We start from the raw sequence: 18485 nt of genomic DNA on the forward strand, positions 1-18485 counted from the left end.
CAGCTGTGTGACTGGTAACGTTGCCCCATTATCCAAAACGATATTATTGGCACCATTGTCAAGTTTGTTAATCACATTTATTTGAAGATATACTCTTTTTTATATTATGCAATTTATTGCCTTTGGATCAAATTAGTTTCAATTGTATATTTATACTAATAATGCACACTGATTTACTTAATGTTCCTATCCAGCAAATACATCTTGAAGAACTAGTCGCAATACACGGAAATAATTATAATTATAATAAATGGATCAAAAGGGCTTCGAGGGTTCATTTTAGGCTTAATACTATACAAATAAATATTATTACAAATGTCTATGCTCATCCATGATCACGTTCTAGTTGCGCTCTCTGTGCAATTTCTCTGTCTCCGCCCGCAAGTCCTGTAAAAAAAAGTAAGGTAAAAAGAAACTGCATGTTAAAAAATAATAATTTAAGTTGGATAATTTACTATTACCCGAAAGGCTTCCTGGATTTTGTCTGTAATGAGCTTCCGCGCCGTTGGCTCCGGTACTTGTCGTTTTTTTAGGTCCAGAATAAAGTCGTTGAGGTCCAATGGCTGGCCAACATTCAGCGTCACCTGCTTACCACGCTGTATCACATAGGGCTCCACATTGGGCAACAGATCGTCCATGCCCTCGTGCCACATGGGCAGAATTATGGGGATCTTTGGCGACTCGTAGATGATCCTGCCCACGCCCCACTTGAGACGCAGCTCCTCCTTATCCATGTTCACCTTACCTTCGGGAAACACATGGATCCAATGGCCCAGTGCGGCCTTCTCGATGCACAGGTTGATGGCATCCTGGTAGACACCGATGCCACGCACAACAGGTATGCACTTGCCTGCGAATGGAAAGAATGATGCCTCGGTTTATTGTGGACTCCTGAAACCAGGAAATAAGCTATGAAATACCTACCAAACATGAAGAAGAGCGAGTGCAGCTTGTTAGTGAAGCAAATGTCGTGAGCGGCCATTGACCAACGAATTTTATAGGTATTGCAGACAATTCCCAGGGGAAGGCAGCCCCACAGCCCAGGATCGTCGAAGCAGGAGTAGTGGTTGGACACGGTGACCAGGGGAATGCCCTTGGGTCGCTTCGTTATCAGCTGGATCAGTCGCTCCCTGTTATAGACGCGGGGTTTATTCAAAAACACTGCAAAGCAAAACGAAAAAGAGAGGCGAAAGTTCATCATTTGCATAATTGTGGCGGGGGGCGCCAATTAACAACACGGCACACGTTTGACCTCGTTGAACGAGATCGCCAGCATCCGCACACATCGTTTATCAATCGAGAGATTCGCTGACGCATTCGGTTTCGCATTCACGGTCAGGGGCATAAGCTCTCCGAGCAAACGCCGCATCTCTTGGCCAAAAATAAACGTGCCTTTGGGCCAGTTGTTTGGTAAGGTCGGCTCTGCCGGTTAGATACTCACTCAGCACAACCTTGCTGAAGATTCCAACGGCGGAGACGACGAACTGGCTGACCACGTACCAGAACTTCGAGGGGTTTCTCAGCCTAGGGAATATCCAGTCGATGTTGTAGGGCATCGCCACGCCGGTGGGCACATCCAGGGAGGGATCAGCATCCTGGTCGGACATTGGGGGCGGAAGGGAAGAGGAGTTTAGGGTCTGGGACGGCGTCGGCGGCGAAGGCGGTCGCAGGTCTTTGGGCTTGCTGCTCCGCACAGTCTGGGTGGCGATATCCTTCCTATCCTGCTGGCTGCCCGGATAGCGCTCATCGGGCACTGGCCGCGCCTCCGGAGCTTGGACGTATGGCTGTGGAAACGAGATAAGGGCGGAAATTTAATTACCGACGGCCACAAAGTGCACACAACAAATCCCACTGCTGACCATGGATAGTCTTTAATCTTATCGGGCCCAAGAATAGTTTCCTTTTGTGCTTGTGTCTAGCCAAACGCCTCTCAGTGTTACGCATTTTGATTTCTATTTGAATTATTCCTTTGTCAACTGTTCGACTAACCCAACAACCCCCGCAAAAGCCGCCTTTGTGCCACAGGTTAGCAGCATGCGCACTGAAAATCTGTTGCTGCGAGACACCGCACTGCATTTTCGCGCGAATAATAATGCAGGAAAAACTCACGTCGTCAGAGATCTATGGCGACCTTCACTCGGTTCGAGATGTATTACATTGGGCACCTGAGAATCTTTCGCATCCGGACGGCGGGAACTTTCGTGCGTAACTGATTTTCGTCTCCACTGAAATCGCCAAGTGCAACAAGCTCAAAAGCAAAAGCACGCACAAAACGAGGGCGTTTGCCCCCAAACAAAGAGAGACAAAGCGAAAAAGAGCGAAGGAAAGGGCCCCAAAGTAGAAGTAGTTAGGCAACAGTCAAGTGGTTGACTAGAGATTGTGAAACTATCTTTATCAGTTAGCAAAAGTGCTTAGCCGAGCGCTTCCGTGTATAATGATCACGCTGGTTTGGTTTGATATGATAAGCATTTAAATTTGTGCGCCCAGCGTGGTGGGTTTGGGATCTTGGTGCTTTGTGCAAGGTGGTGAGTTTGAACAGTGTTCTTATCAGTTGCTCAATCTGGATTATTTTTGTAGATAATAGATGCCTTTGTTTACCTTTGTTAGGTATATGCTAACGGACGTAGAAACTCATCAACAAATATTTAAAAATAAAGTACTCTTATATTCCAAGAGTTGAACAGCTTAAAATGATAATTCCACAATTAACTGTGTCTTTAGTGCATTTAAAATGAAGTGCTCATAAAAAGGCATTTTTCTTAAGTAGTAAAAGCACCTTTTAAATCGATTCCTATACATTTTTAGCAATGGCTAATTTAAATTTTCCCGCCACCATTGGTGGGATTGGAACTGGTGGTCAGTTCTGGAACGTGGTGAAAAAAGGAGAAAGCGATGGCCTGATTTTGTTTATATTTATTGCGTGTATTTAGGTGAAAAATTTCAGGGTTAATTGCTATAATTAAGCTTACCCGCGCCATTGCCCGGATCGGCGGTGTATATCCCTCGCTGATCAGCCAGTTTATATTTCGCGCTGCAGATGCGGCGCCCACGTGCCCGGGACGCCTTAAATTGGAACACACGACCATAAACATTTCTACAAGTTCTTAATTTAACGAGTACGATATGTGTGTAGATATTTGGCCTATACGGTCTTTACATAACCGGCTTTTGTGGGCCGAATAAAAATCACTTTGCAATTTGGGACGCGCGCACTGCTTGCTTCTTCACCCAACCGCCACTTCTTCACCTCAGCAGCAATCTCATGGGCGTACGGGCAGGAGGCGCCGTGTTCACTTGGCGCATGTCTGAAGGGGGCGTTATTGTGGTGGGGAGCGGCGAAAGTTCCAAGGCCAATAGAATCTACAGAAACTAGAAATTTGAGGATAAACCAATCTGAAACAGCTGTTTTTTGCCATTTACATCCAACTGATGTTTGGACATTTTACAGCACCAATAAATCGTTTACCCACACTCAGTTCTGGCAGTCTGGTAACACTAAAGGCAGCTCAAAATATTTTATCGTGGTTTTGTAATTTCCACATAAATATCAATTAAACGCGCGCTTTTTTCGGGTTTCCATCGCAAAAATGTCTCGCAGTGCTCGCCCCCTCACCTCCGCCCGTGTACTGCACAAAATCAAGGAATTAACAACCCCGCAAGCCAGCACTGAATACGTGATCAACCGGAATCCACGGAACTTGGAAAGATTACGCATTGCCTACAAGCCGGTAGGCTATCATCTGGAGAAACCAGGTCGTTCCTACTGGCACACTTTGGAAATCAACACCAGCGGCCGCTATGTCAGCGGCGATGTCAAGCACTTTGAGAATGGAACCATCCTGAGTGCCAGCACCTCGGAATGGGCCATTAAACAGCAGTTGTACAAGACCAACGACACATCTGCGTTTGTAAATCTCGGCAGAGTGCTCGCACAGCGCTGCCTGCAGTCTGGGATCACGGAAATGACCTGCAACGTGGAGGCGGTACCGGGTAGCAAGCTGCAGAAGCTGCTTCAAACCATTCAGGATAATGGGGTGTCCTTCAAGGAACCCTCTCGCCTGCCCAACGAGCAGCCCTGGGATGAGAAGAGGCATGAGAAGCCCTGGGAGGTGTCGGAAGACGCACTGGAAGCACCCAAATCAAAATAACCAAAAGAAACCACACTTAGTTATCGTTTCGTTTAGAATAAACGTTGATTATTATTGCTAATTACAACAAATCATGTTAATTTATTCGTATTTGCCCTTGATGTCCTTCCAGAGTTTCTGCAAAGCGGGGAAATCTTGAGATTTGGCCAGGAAACTTTGCTTACATAACAGGATTATACTTACGCCTTTGTTGATGCCCTCGAAAATCGCAACCGACGTGACATCGAGAGCGCGCTCGAAGAAAAAGGCCGACGCGATGATGGCCACGGCGTAGGTGGAGGTGCGCTTGAACAGGGTGTTGTAGATAACCTTCATGTTGGCTAGATTTTTGTTAAAGACGTCCGATTTGTTCCCAATCAAACTTTTTCCACACGCCAAACTCACAGCTGATTTGTTAGGTTGAGTTGACAAGCAGTGTTGGAAACGTCCTGAATCTAAATACTAGTGTCACTCCGCCTATCGAAATTACGCATTAGTGCTTATTCTTGAAAAGTGTTTTTAATTGAGGTCGAAGGTGTTTTTTGTTGTCTTTGAAGCGGTCACACTGGTCGATGGGGCAAAAACAAACGATTTGTGAATATGCCAAATTACCAGGATATTTAGCGTAATTGGGCCTTATCTGCGTGGACCATGGACATAGGCACTATTGAGCTGAGCGTGGAGGCGCTGATAGGATCCCTGCTGGCCCTCAGTATCCTCTTTGCCTTCTGCCGCAGCCTGCTTTCCGAGGACTTTGTGAGCACCTTCAAAACACGTCACAGCTGGAAATCAATAAAAGTGTTGGAACAGGTGAGCGGATTCACTTGCCGCGAAAGAGATACCATAGGATACATGCCCTTCATTCTAGGCCTGCTTCTGCAATGTGTGCGAGATCCTGCTAACCCCCTCCGCAGGACTCTTTTGCGACTGCTGCGGCCTGTGCACCCATGCCACGCCCCCTTGCCAGCGGAGGGCGGACAGGGAGTACCGGTGCAAGGACAAGTGGTTGCGCAACGAGTCCTCCGTGCGGCACTTGTGGGTGCATGGCAATCTGCCTATGGGAGTGCATTGTGCCGACTGCAACGAGGAGGTGGATCACCATGTCAGCACCGATCCAGGATTATACGGATGGCGATGTGCATGGTGTCAGCGGTGCTATCATAACGATTGCTACACTCGCGCTGACTCCATGGAAGCCTGCGACTTGGGCGAGTTCAAGGACATGATCTTCCCGCCATACAGCTTTGTGGCCGCCCGAACCAGAGACTCGATGCGGCTCCACTTGGCCAGCATTACGCCGCCAGACATTGAGAACTGGGAGCCGCTTATTGTGATCGCCAACACCAAGTCGGGCAGCAGTACGGGTGCCAATGTGTTGTCCCTGCTCCGCGGTTACCTGCATCCGCTGCAGGTGATGGAACTGGGCTCGAGGGGTCCGCAGGACGCCCTGCAGTGGGCCGCCAAAGCCAGTCCTCGCCCGTGTCGCATACTGGTGGCGGGCGGCGATGGCACCATCGGTTGGGTGCTCAATACAATCTATACGCTGAATATCAAGCCCCAGCCCTCGGTGGCCATCATGCCGCTGGGCACCGGCAACGATTTGTCGCGAGTTCTGGGCTGGGGAGCAGAGCCGCCCTCTGTTCTCGACCCGGTGAAGATCCTTAGGAGCATACGGCGAGCACGTTCCGTGAATCTCGACCGCTTTGACCTGCAAATAGAGAAACTGCACTATCGACTGCCTATTCAGAGGCATCCCACGAAGACGATTCATGTGTACAACTATTTCAGTGTAGGTGTGGATGCGTACATCACTTACAACTTCCACAAGACGCGCGAATCTCGATTCTATCTGCTCAGCAGTCGAATATTCAATAAGGTAGGCTACAATCTAGTGTGCTTACTTAACGTTAACTAATGTATCCATCTCGTCAGCTGCTGTACTTTACCTTCGGAACGCAACAGGTGATGCAACCTGGCTGCGAACACATCGAGGAAAAGCTGACCTTGTATCTGGACAACAAGCCAGTGCAACTGCCTGAGCTGCAGGCGCTGGTGTTCCTAAATATCGACTCATGGGGAGCTGGCTGCAAGCTCTGCGAGCTAAGCAACGCCAATGGTGAAGTGCGCATTGTAAACTCCATCTCCGATGGTATGATGGAGGTGTTCGGCATTGTTTCCTCTTTCCACATTGCCCAACTGCAGTGCAATATAAGCAAACCAGTGCGAATTGGCCAAGCCAAGCAAATAAGGGTAAGCCCTGCAGTGATGGAACCGAATATTTGTTAACCAACAATCTTTTTTTTAGCTACAAGTCAAGGAGACCGTGCCAATGCAGGCGGATGGCGAACCCTGGATGCAGAGTCCAGCGGATATTCGCCTCTCCTCGCGTAGTCAGGCCCGCGTCCTCAAGCTGGCTGCAACCTGAACATTAATAGCTAATACAGAATAGAATCCCTTATGTGCCAGTCCCTAATCTCAAAGTACTTAACCTGGAACCTCAATGTATACTTAATCGAATTCGGTTAGCAAGGCAAGTAAAGACACCCACACCACCTAGTGGAAAACCGAAACTAGTCGAAAAATACACGCAATCGTATTTGATTTGAAATAAATCCATTTTTATTAAGACGCAATCTTTTGAAATATAATTAAATGTTCGACTGGTGTAACATGCTGCCCCTTGAGGGGCATGCACAACATTTGGGTCAGTATTATCGAAAGGCGGGTAAACAACAAAATCAGGAGTGCAGCTAACGCTGAAGCCCGCTCTAAAGCATAGTAAGCTCCATGATGGCGTTGACGATGTCATTGTTGTTGTTCTTCAGAGCCTTGATCGCCTTGGCCCTCGTCGTGTTGGCCTGCGTGATGACCAGCTCGATATCCTTCTCATCCACGCCGGTGTCATCGACATCCTCCTCGTCTTCCTCGGCAATGGGGGCCACCGATGTGGTGGCGCCCACGCTGTCTGCAGCGCCAGCAGCCTCCGGGGCCTTGAACTTCTCGGCGGCAGCCACCTGGGCCTGTTGCGACAGATCCTCGATCTTGGCCTCACCGAACACGATGTAGGTGTCGCTGTGGGGGTTCTTGTACACATCTGGGTTGTTGATCACGAACAGGATGTTCTTCGACTTCCTGATCGTCACCCGGTTGACGCCCTGGATCTGCTTAAGTCCCAGCTTCAGCATGATCTTCCTGGCCTTTTTCTCGCCGCGCGATTGCTTGGCCTTTGAGACGAGGTCGATGGGCAGACCGGTGGCACCTCCACCCAGCTGTGTGGTGGCCGCTACAGCCTCCTCCAGACCAGGCATGCCACCATCGGAGTCGCTATCACTGCCATCATCCTCAACGCGGACGTCCTCGGGTTTCGCCTCAGCGGAGGTGGAGGGCGCAGCCTCGCTCTTGATTTCGGTCAGTTCGGGCATTTTAATCTGTGGGGAAGCAAGTGGAGAACACGAGGTTAGGTAATTGCTTTGCAAATAGTATCAATTATGCTAAGGGAAAACATCTGGTGCCGGTTCAAAGGCTCAGCGATGTGTCTCAGCGGGGGTCAGTTGGTATTGATTTTTCAAGTTCAATTGGAAAATCAATAATTCGCTACCCCCGTAGATCTAACTCTTAACTATGATATTTTACATAATTTAAGGCGCTAATTCACTGATATTTCGGCAAAAGTTAAATTGAAGTCGAAAAATGCGGAGTACACACACCTACCGGAAACGAAGAAAAGAAATATGGCGGAGGGGAGTGTGACTGTCGCTTAGCACGATTTTTCTTAAATCCAAGCGATATATTCTGTCAGTGTGAACGTATGCGTATGAAGTATGACAAATTCAAACTTTGTGGCTACTCTATTTCATAATTACGTTACTTTCAAAAAAATGACAGTTTCAAAATACATTTTTAATCTTTCACCTCTATAGTAAAGCACTATGACTAAAAATTTATAATTTAATTTGACTATCAAGGCTTGCTGAAATAATCGAACTATAAACAATTATGGGAGTAGCTTAAAAAGCAATAATATCCCAAGAAACTAGTTCTTTTTCGTAATTATTCAAAGCAAGTGTTAAATATTTTTTCAAAGGTGTAGTTCACTGTTTGGGTCACCTTTGCTTGCAATCTTCTACTAACGTAATATTTTAGTTTTTGATAATGCAGTTATAATTTTACATAAAAGAAAAACATTAAAAACAAATTGATAACACCGCAACATTTTAAGTGGCTTACTCAAAGGGAAGGAAAGGAACATCACAGATTAGGCTCAGTGGCATGATTAATTTCTGCAGTGACTAGCAATAACTGCACTGCTTAAATAGTAAAATTAAACGAATGAATGGTTTCACAATCGAATGTTTGACGGCTTTTCTTCCCCACCCAGTCTGTCACTTGAAGATGACGATCTTCAGTTTGCCAGTGCATTCTACAAACGCTTCTCGAAGTGCTCCTTCACGTGCAGACGCCTGGAGGAGTATTTAATTAATTGAACATGCCTGATAAGGCGAGTGCCTCCACACTCGGTGCATGATTTCACTTACAAATTTGACTCCGCTGACTTTGTTAGAGGAAGTTCACCGAGAAAAATTTGATACCAGTTTATTGTCATTTATACTAGTATTTGTAAAGGTAACTTGGATATTCGATATAAGTTTTTACATGAACTTAAGAAATTGATAATATTAGTTAAATTTTAATTAGGTTATTTGCATATACTCTGGTCTTTCGAAAACAATACAACATAAAAAATTAGGTCATGTTTCGGGATAAGTTTATTTGGCCAAGTTGAAATATCTTAAATCTTTTTTATAATTACTTTAATTAAATTTTCTTGTGTATCAACCATCTTTAGACACGTCTGGTTCGAAAGACAAAGTCCAGAGCTACTTTGTGGTAGGTTGGATGGGCGATTAGATCAAAGGAGACACACGCCAGATGACTGATCCCCTATCGCCATTAGATAACGTTCCGTTTGAGTGGCCACTCCTGGAGCTAATAAAAAGCACGACTGTGAAGGGACTCCTCACAGTGAACGCTGTAACGTTCAAGACACCAAACCTCCGAAATGAAACTACCAATCCTTCTGATAACCCTTGTGGCCATGGTGGCGGCCAAGTCCGCACCTGGTCGCATGGCCGCCCGGTACGACCACTTCCGTATCTATCAGCTGACCATTGAGACGAACTTGCAGATGGAGGAGCTTAAGAAGATTCACGAACACATCTCTGTAAGTACATACAAATTCCATTCCATTTCTGAAAATCATATATGTATGTCTTGACTTGATCCAATTTAAAGGTGCACTTCCTCAACGAACTGGGTGCTGTTGGAAACAAATACAATGTGATCGTTGGTCCCTTGTTCCACAGAGCCCTCGAGAAGACCCTTAAATTCCTCGAAATTGTTTACGAAGTGATTGTCGACGATCTGCAGAAGTGAGTACTAGATTCTCAGATGAGTTATAACATTACAAAAATCTACACTTGAATCCTCGCAGATTGATAGATGAATCCTCTGTTGGCGACGATTCCCAGATGGAATGGGAGACCTACCACACTCTGGACACCATTTACGATTGGATCGATCAGGAGTGTGCTGCCCACGATTTCCTGGAGTGCAAGGTGATTGGACAGTCCTACGAGGGTCGCGACATCAAGAGCATTAGGTTGTCGAAGCGTTCGGGCAACAAGGCCATCTTCCTGGAGGGCAACATCCATGCCATGGAGTGGATCTCGTCGGCCACCGTCACCTTCCTGTTGAACCAGTTGATCAACTCCGAGGATCCGGAAATGCAGCGACTGAGCGAAGAGTACGATTGGATTGTGGTGCCCATGGTGAACCCGGATGGCTTCGTTTACACCCACGAGGTGGAGCGTTTGTGGCGCAAGAACCGTCGTCCCAACGGATACCGCAACGAAAGTGGAGATTGCTACGGCATTGACATGAACCGCAACTTTGACTACCACTGGGGAGGTATGGTCTAATAATTACTAATTAATCCGCTGATTATTAATAATCAATTACTTGAAGGTGCCGGCTGGAACATCGATGAGCCCTGCGATCACTGGTTCGGTGGTGAGGAGCCCAACACCGAGGTGGAGATCATCTCGCTGCAGAACTTTGTGAGCTCCTTCGAGGATGGCTACATCCGATCGTACATGGCCTACCATGCCTACGGACAGTATGTCCTCCTGCCCTACGGACACTCCAACACCGAGTTCCCGCCCAACTACGAGCAGATGAAGCGCATTGCCGCTGCATTCTCCGATGCTGCCGCTGATGTCTATGGTTCCACCTTCACCTATGGAGCTAGTGGTCTGCTTAACTGTAGGTTTATCGAAATAGTTGGGAGTATCTAGTAAGACTTAATGACTTTCATCGTATAGATGTCGTTTCGGGAGCTGCCAAGGATTGGGCCTATGGCGTAAAGAAAATCCCATTCACCTGCACCGTGGAACTGCGTGACAAGGGCACCTTCGGATTCTTCCTGCCCTCCAACCAGATCACCGAGGTGGGTCTCGAGGTCACCGCTGGTCTTAAGGCTCTGGTCAACAAGGCTGCCGAGGAGGGCATTTTTGACTAGAGCTTGGTATGTACCAACTTGGGCGCAGATGCTGTGAAAAATAAATAAATCATTTTATAATTATAATGTGAACATTCAATTTTGATGTAAAATGATTTTATTTATAAACAGTGCAGATTAGCTGAGTGTACGTTTAATAAAGAAAGAAGTTGCCGTATATAAAAAAGTGTTCTATAATTTGTATTGTTACTTAACCTTGAATTAAAGTGAAATTTTCTTCGAATGATTGATTTCTTATACATCATGGTTGTAAAAATGCATCTATGTACTTCTGGAGTATTTCGCTTTTTGTGTAATTAATTTATGTATTTACTTTGGATGCTATTAAACCAAATAACCATATTTCACTGTCCTTGTACTCTTCGTTTAAAACATAAACTAGCATAAAGGAAAGTAATAATTGAATTGATTTTGCTTTAGCAGTCATTTTTACAAGACTCTCCTGTGGGAAATTGAATTAGGGAACCTAAAATTGTTTTGACAACACACAAGCACATATTTAATAGTTTCCAAGTAACTTCGCCCTTAAAAAACCGAGAAAATGCACCGAGAGATGTGGAAGAAGTTGGGATTTTGGCCAAGCAAAATTACTGCACTTGGTTATGGTATAGGCAAATTATGCCACGTGGCTGCAGTATCAATAAATATTTATATGCCCGTCTCCTGCGGCTGTTGCTTTTGCAGGAGTCGAGGTCCTGCAATTTGCCCTGCGGATAGTTGGTCATGGTATTTGGGATTCTCGGATACTTGGATACCGGGCGGGGATGGATAAACTTTGCGGCACGCAGCAAAACTTTGGCCAAATGCAGCGGAATATCTTCGCTCCTTTGCAGAAGCCAAAGCCATCAACACCAACCGGGCCAACATAAAATTCCTACTACAAAGTGGTTATTTTGTTTGAAGTAATCCGCAAGAAGTCGTTAAAACTGTCGTTGCCAGTGCTCTCAGATTGATGATGGTTTCACGTGTCCGCCGCAGAGAGCAGCCGACCTGCCAGGATGCCTTTTATCCTTGTCTCGTCCCTTTGCCGTCCCTTTGCCACCACGCAACTCCTCCAGATGTCCCCACTCGAAGATGCATTTGAGGGGAAACTGATGCAATGTCTGCAGCCGACGAAACGGGTCTCAATGGCTTTTCCAGCGATGCTTTGACATGGAAATGCTAAAAAGTTCCCGGCAAGAGGCGATGGCTTCCGGAAAAGCCTTTGACACCTGATATGAAAAGGAGCCCGTAATCAAATATGCCTGCAAATAAAATGCCAAAGCTGCCGAAGGAATTCGTTTGCCGTACCTTAGCCATTTTCAATTAACTTTGTCTGCGTTGGGTGAATCGCCTCCACCTCCAACTCCACCACCACCACCACCTCATTCTTGCCTCCCATTTCCCGGAAAAACTCGACCGACCTTTATTGCCCAACACACTTTTGCGTCACGTGGCAAGTGGCTGGTGGCAAGGGGCAAAGGTTATAGGGCCCATAAAACGGCCAACTCATTATGCAAATGCTTTGTTATATGAGGAGCCCCGGGCACATAACATAAATCGGTAGTGTTATGTTTACACGATCCAATTCGAATAATATCTTTTCCGATAATTACACAGCTCGGATTTCAATACAAACCCCAATCGAACCCATGTTGATGTTTCAAACTTGTCGTGCTCAACTTGTATCACGATTGCAATTAGAAATGTAGTTGCGGTTAATCGACAACAATGGGAACCCTTGTGAGTCAATATTGTCCATAAGTACTCTTCAGATTAGATTTATTTGCAGCTCCAAGTGAAATCGAGGGTTTTTTTTACCGCCGTCATTATTGAAAAAGTGCGAGGGGACAAGTGGCATTGGGTGTTTATGATTATGATTTTGATTGTATAACACTTATTTTTATACCCGTTCCGAAGTATATATTCTTGAATTCATACGAAGTTTTGTTACCATTTCAATGGCTAGCCCAAATTTTAAGGAATGTAAAATATGATCAGCGCACAAGATTTAAATATCAAATGTAATGCTACTGTAATAGAATTTTAGCCACAATTCCAGTCGTACAATTAATTTGTTTCAAATCCCTTTTTAATGTCATGGTAAATTAGCGGTAATGTATACGTATATCGTTCCAGGAAAGAGCAGCATGACTTTGGTAAATCAAAAATTCAAGCCAACAAGTATGATATGACATTTAACATTTGTCCGCGAATTGTGTCGCAAATTCAGTAATTGTCCTGCGGCCAATCCCCCCGAGTACATAAGCTCCCCCCTTCCCCCTGTCAACGGCCCAAAATGTTGTACATAATTAAACGATTGTGCTGGCAGAAAGCAAGGCGGAGCGAAATAAAAATGGCCAGTCAGGTGGGTGCTTCGGGTGGGTGGGGTGTGTCAGTGCCAAAACCGCAGACAAATAGCCGCTGGCCAAGTGGGCGGCGGTTGGGGCGTGTGCAGATCTGGGGGACTCAGTCAGTTAGCACACACAAAACAAAACAGAACAGGACGAGTGGCACGAATGAAACGAGGCAGAAGGGAGCGGCACGCAAACTGAAAGTTGCTTGTCATTGAACCATGAACTGGTCACCAGCCATCATTCACTCACTCTCGCAGTCGCTCACTCTGCCAGTCAGTCACTCACTCACCCACTCACCCAGTCATTCACTCTGCGAGTTGGAGAAGCCCCCCAGTGATGGGCGCAGGAACCAAGTGGGCGGTGGGATGGGCGGGCGGAAAAAAGCGTCACGTGTTTGTGAATCGCGCGTATTTGCTTATGCAAAAGACCAGACGAAAGGACCAGGATATATCGTTTGGCGAAAGGATAAGCGGGGAAGGGGATGTTTGATTTACACTCGGAGAAAATGCTACTCGCTACTAACTTGTATGATTATGAGTATGAGCACTATTTATTCACTTACATTCACGTCTTTATAACATATCTTAGCAAAACTTAATGAAAGATTTTACAATAAAGTAATTTCTGACTGTAAACATAACTCATATGTCATAACTCAGATTTCTCGCTTATATTAAATATAATGGAGGATGTTCAAAACTCCGTCACATAATCTTAATCTATTTCCATTTACAATTCTCTCAACTGATTAATTGATTGAGAATCGGCACATTTAAAGAATATATTCTCTGTGCAGCCGGCGAACGGGGGGAAGAATAAACAAGATGCACTTTAAAAATGAGCATGTAGCAAATGCTTAAATATTTATTCTCGGATTTGGCGGCAAGCGGTATCTTCTTCTTCTATAGCTGGTCAAATTAAAGCAAACAGCTGATAAAACTAACGGCGAACAAGGCTAATGTTTTGCAGCTCTCCATGATTAATGTCGAATTAATGGCACTAATTGATCTGATCTACATTGATTGATTGATTGACGGCCGGCGGGAAGGAAAAAAAAAAAACGTGTGCAAAAACCATAAACGCATATGGCCGACGTGTAATCCTTAATTAGTTTACTCTGGACCGGGCTTATCCGCTTATCTAAATTACATTGGGTCAGTGCACATTATGCAGAATGCAAATACTTGAGAAAGAGAGGGCAATACGGTGCGACAGGGACGGCGACTGCGACACCATTTACCGCCAGCCAAGCTATTATTAAAAGAGCATTTATATAATGGACTCAACGGACTTTTGCCAGTTCGCTTTGCACGGCTCTTCCTATAAATGCACTGCTAGAAATTCGAAGGGTTTTCAATGTTAGATGCAATATACTATATAATATGCATATTAACTTATTTACAAAGAGATATAATATTATCATCTTTTGATTGCCAATCTCTATCTCTTAGTAAACATTTTATTACTAATCTAACTGCTCTATTTCGCCGAGTGCATTTGGTGCAGTGTCTGCAGCAGTTTGCATGGAAGTTGGCCAGTATTTGCGACCCCTTTCGAATTGGTCACGCATTGCTCCGCTGCGGAGCGGAGTGGATATATAGCCCGACAGCTGCTGCTTTTACTGCCCCTGGGAGTACGAAGGACTCCAGCCGACTGCTTCTGGCTTCGGCTACGAAGGTTCCTGGCCAGTGCACACGGGGCGTATGAGTTATATTTATTTTATCTCGTGTATGTTTGAGTTTCGCATTAAAATGCGCTCGCTGGAGCATAAAATGTTGGCTGTTTTTATTGAAATCGACATCATTAATGCGGGAATTATGCGAGCAGTCTTGCTGCTTATGGCTTGGACTGACTCCTTTCCTGCACAGCCAACGTTTAATCATCATCCACATGGTTGAGCTTTAAGTGTAACCATAAACTTTTGTTTTGAAACCGGATCGCATTGGTATGGGAACGTATTGGGATCGTATCGGATGAGATCGCCCGACTGCCGCTGACCAACTGGCCAACAGACGCTTATCGGAGGCACACTTCAAACAAATGGCACACCAACTGCCATTGTCCTGCTGCTCCTGCTGTCGGTGGCAGGATATCGATACCGCAGACCGTCGACCACCGACCACCGACACTCGACCAGTGACCACACACAAGGTGGCAGGGTGCTCCTGCTGCTCATGCTGCTCCTGCTGCTGGAGCTGCCTGCTGCTATGTTTAATAGTTGGCCACAACTGTGACCCCGCAATTTATGAATATGATTTCGGATCGGAGGGAGTAGGGATCGGGGGCGGGGAAGCCCAAGTGGGGCTTACATTGGCACCCCAATTAATTGCCAGGCTGACCACCGAAATTGATGGCAGTTTGGCGAAAGTTGCCCGACTTTTGGCCACTGCCCCCGCCAAACGGCGACAAATGTCAGTTGGCCAAAGGAATTGAATTTCCGCCGGTGCGGCATGAACTTTGGCTACACTTTGGGTAATTGTTTGGGGGCGGGGTGGCATGCAAATGTCGACATGCCAAAAGTTCAAAATTGCAGCTAAAATTACGGGCATCGACAGGTAAACGACTTTGGCCAAGTTAACAAGGCACTAAAGCACAGGTTATTTCTATTTTGCCAGAAAAGGTGGACGTAGCTTATCTCGGTGCCAAAAAAATGGTTTTCAGGATTCATGTTAGGTGACACCTTAAATAAAAGTACATGAAAAAATAGTAGTAAAAACACAAACTGCATGAGTAAATAGTCTAGCTTTGTAGCAGTTGCTGAAACAAATATATGCTTCGCTTTATATGCATTTGCCCGATTGCAGCTGCAATCTGCCCAGGATCTGGGGATCAGGATCAACCCCAGGGGCAATATATCAAACTGTTTGGCAGCCAGCCCCGACGATCATCACCAGCAGGTGCAGGGCTCCCCTTTCTGCTGGCCAGCAGCAGCAGACCATCAAACAGATTGGAACACGCATTTGCAGCATGTTTCGTGCCACGAAAGCTGCAATTAAGTTTTGTTAATTTTAATGAAGCCACCAGGCGCATCTGCTTGCCCCGATCGACCAACAAAAAAAAAAAAAAAGAGGGGGACTTTTGTACGGATTCAAGCAAGTCAAAAGCAATGCTCCGGGGAGCAGCTGCTCCTATTCGCCTGGCTAGGGGTTGCTCCTTTTGGTCCTGGGCAGCTCCTGGGTCCGCTTTTTTCTCCATTTTAATTAAGCACCCGTTGGATTCAGCGATAGGATCTGCCACATGAAACTCTAGCCGCAAAAAATACAAATTGGAAAGCAGACGAAAGTATTTGTACGGCAGATGGTTGTCCATTAAACGGGGTGATTATCACATAAAAATCGTTTTAAAGTGTGCAGTCTGGCAGGGACAATTTTTTATGGGCAGTTAAGATACATATTTACGTAGATACAGATAAATAATTTGATGCGCTCATTAAATGGCAATGTGAGCTTCAGGTTTAAGTTCACATTTTACACTTTCAATCGGTAATTAACAGTGGTCTGATGAAATATAAAACATTTAGTCCTTTATTCATATGAAATAAATTAAATTTATATTAATGTTATAAAATCAAATAATAGCCTTAATGTTAATCCCATCATCTCCTTTTAATGTTCAAAGAGCATTACGCACTCTTCCCTGATGGCATAAAATATTAAAATTGTATTAAATCAAAATGAAAAACGTTAATGCCTTAGAAACCCCACAAATACATTTCCGTTTTCCTTTTCTATTTGGAATTAATTCTATTATCCAGCCATCGTCAAATCGAAAATTGAATAACAAGCTCTTTAAATTTGATGAGAATAACTTGCACATTATATTGATTTTATTTCGTAACAATTTTATGGACATCACGAGCAGTTTTCCCAGGAACTCAGCAACAAATAGGGCGCCAGGACATTCAGGATAAGGATGTGGAGGAGGTGGGATTCAGGGAAAAATTGCTAAGATGGGGAAAGCCAAACAAGAAATTGACTGTACTGAAAGCTAGACCAGCAGAGTTTACACTGTCTGCGTGTTTGCTGTGTGCGTAACCTCCCGGTTTTTCCGAAAAAAAAAACCCCACCTCCCCCCCCCCCCGCCATCTGGCGAGACCCCCCTGGAAAAACATGACAAGTCAAGTCCTTTTGGCACCCCAATAAAATTCCCGCTTGGCCGTTTTTTTGCTTAACGAAGTGGAACTTTTTGCGTGCGGACGGCAATAAAGGCGGAAAGAAAACAACGAAAAATGAAGTATGAAAAGAGTATAAATATAATAAGTGGAAAATGAAAGCCGGCTTTAAATTGGCAAAAATCTACGACAACTGACTTGAATGACATTAACCGCTCCGCGATTGAGCCCACTAATTGAGCCAATCCCGAGGATGCCGCTGGCTAAATAGCGATTTACACTGTCCACTTCGACCATAATTCAGTCATTTGCCTGCAATCCTTTTTTACCAGCTCCCTCGCCACCCTGCCAACCGCCCACTTTTCACCGCCACGCCCCGCTGTTCAGGCTGTCAACGTTTAAATTGCGGTTGCCAAAACAAATGAGGAGGCGGAAAAACCAGAGTGGCCGGCGGCGGACTCGATTCATTTCGGATGAAACATTTTAAATGATTCCATGCCTGGCACCGCATGCAATTTGCCGCCTGCCGTCGCAACGCATTCAAGGACGTCAGAAGGGGCGGTGCAAAGGGGGCGGGGCGGTTTGGTTCCATTGCAAGGTGTGTGCCGCAATCCTGGAAATGAACAACACGAACTGGCTGGCATTCAGTGTCCGCACTTTTCACAGGACTCCTGTTCATATTTCATTCGCAATGACGCTGACAGGACAATGCGGTCCTGCATGTCCTGGCTGCCGGCACGCCGTCTGCGCCATCCATCGTTCCCATCCCATCCCTGCACATCCCAACCCTTCCCCTACAGCTGTCCGCTCCTGGCATCCTTTGCCTGCTCAGCAGTGCGTGTGGATGGTCGGTCGGGGTTGTGGGTTGACATCAGTGATGCCAAGGGGCAGCACCAGGTGTAAGGCAAACTGCCAAATAATACTTATATTCCGAAGAAAAGTTCAATATAATAAATAAAAAGCTGAACTGTGTTACATTGAACACAGACTGAAAAATAAACATACTCAAGCTTTAAGTTTTTGGAAAGTTAGTTACATATTTTCAAAAGTTTTCAAGTTTCAAATCAATTAACTTGTGGGATGTACGATATAACATAACTCTTTTCAACTCATCTTATAAATAATTATTTCAAAGGGTAGTATTACAAGATTTTAAAGTTCAGTTTTGTTATTATAATCGATGGAAACATCTTCAGTTCCACAAGGTAAATGCATACCTCATTTAAATCAAGCTTTTCTTTGAAGTGCTAAAATTAGTCTTTCTCTAAGCTGCACTTCCAGTACACTTTAATATCTTTAATATGGGTAAATTTTCTTATCGCATACCTATGCTT

At 45.3% G+C, this 18485-nt stretch overlaps 6 protein-coding genes across 13 annotated transcripts; 3 read left to right on the forward strand and 3 right to left on the reverse strand.

Moving 5' to 3' along the window:
- Positions 1-59: 59 nt before the first annotated feature.
- Positions 60-3448, reverse strand: Taz (Tafazzin). Of its 4 annotated transcripts, none has more exons than NM_058084.5 (5): positions 2970-3448; positions 1442-1784; positions 925-1161; positions 462-850; positions 60-387 (listed from the first exon to the last, which is right to left on the reverse strand). In NM_058084.5, the coding sequence occupies exons 1-5, from the start codon at positions 3090-3092 to the stop codon at positions 343-345; spliced, it is 1137 nt and encodes a 378-aa protein (NP_477432.3). In that variant the 5' UTR covers positions 3093-3448; the 3' UTR covers positions 60-342. The 4 variants fall into 4 exon arrangements, with proteins under 4 accessions (NP_477432.3, NP_725226.2, NP_001188916.1 ...); NM_165947.2 differs by lacking the exon at positions 2970-3448 and adding an exon at positions 2110-2437; NM_001201987.2 differs by lacking the exon at positions 2970-3448 and adding an exon at positions 2110-2211 and having other exon boundaries at positions 136-387.
- A 19-nt stretch (positions 3449-3467) lies between these two features.
- Positions 3468-4207, forward strand: mRpL18 (mitochondrial ribosomal protein L18). Its single transcript, NM_136974.3, has one exon. It carries the CDS (start codon positions 3588-3590, stop codon positions 4146-4148), a length of 561 nt encoding a protein of 186 aa, NP_610818.1. The 5' UTR covers positions 3468-3587; the 3' UTR covers positions 4149-4207.
- On the reverse strand, positions 4167-4563 carry ox (oxen). Its single transcript, NM_057637.5, has 2 exons — positions 4332-4563; positions 4167-4265 (listed from the first exon to the last, which is right to left on the reverse strand). The coding sequence occupies exons 1-2, from the start codon at positions 4461-4463 to the stop codon at positions 4230-4232; spliced, it is 168 nt and encodes a 55-aa protein (NP_476985.1). The 5' UTR covers positions 4464-4563; the 3' UTR covers positions 4167-4229.
- Positions 4564-4579: 16 nt separating this feature from the next.
- Dgkepsilon (Diacyl glycerol kinase epsilon) lies at positions 4580-6758 on the forward strand. 2 transcript variants are annotated; one of them, NM_165949.2, is made up of 4 exons: positions 4580-4937; positions 4996-6003; positions 6060-6377; positions 6433-6758. In NM_165949.2, the coding sequence occupies exons 1-4, from the start codon at positions 4779-4781 to the stop codon at positions 6550-6552; spliced, it is 1605 nt and encodes a 534-aa protein (NP_725228.1). In that variant the 5' UTR covers positions 4580-4778; the 3' UTR covers positions 6553-6758. The 2 variants fall into 2 exon arrangements, with proteins under 2 accessions (NP_725228.1, NP_001286362.1); NM_001299433.1 differs by having other exon boundaries at positions 4664-4937.
- Nacalpha (Nascent polypeptide associated complex protein alpha subunit) lies at positions 6727-8033 on the reverse strand. Of its 4 annotated transcripts, none has more exons than NM_057868.4 (2): positions 7839-8033; positions 6727-7555 (listed from the first exon to the last, which is right to left on the reverse strand). In NM_057868.4, exon 2 carries the CDS (start codon positions 7547-7549, stop codon positions 6896-6898), a length of 654 nt encoding a protein of 217 aa, NP_477216.1. In that variant the 5' UTR covers positions 7550-7555; positions 7839-8033; the 3' UTR covers positions 6727-6895. The 4 variants fall into 4 exon arrangements, with proteins under 4 accessions (NP_477216.1, NP_725229.1, NP_599139.1 ...); NM_165950.2 differs by having other exon boundaries at positions 7835-7870; NM_134312.3 differs by lacking the exon at positions 7839-8033 and adding an exon at positions 7761-7826.
- Positions 8034-9146: 1113 nt separating this feature from the next.
- CG12374 (uncharacterized protein) lies at positions 9147-10859 on the forward strand. The gene is made up of 5 exons (NM_136975.3): positions 9147-9348; positions 9420-9556; positions 9619-10094; positions 10152-10448; positions 10508-10859. The coding sequence occupies exons 1-5, from the start codon at positions 9187-9189 to the stop codon at positions 10702-10704; spliced, it is 1269 nt and encodes a 422-aa protein (NP_610819.1). The 5' UTR covers positions 9147-9186; the 3' UTR covers positions 10705-10859.
- The last annotated feature ends 7626 nt before the right edge of the window (positions 10860-18485 follow it).

The sequence above is a fragment of the Drosophila melanogaster genome, chromosome 2R (genome assembly GCF_000001215.4).
Source record: "Drosophila melanogaster chromosome 2R".
NCBI lineage: Eukaryota > Metazoa > Arthropoda > Insecta > Diptera > Drosophilidae > Drosophila > Drosophila melanogaster.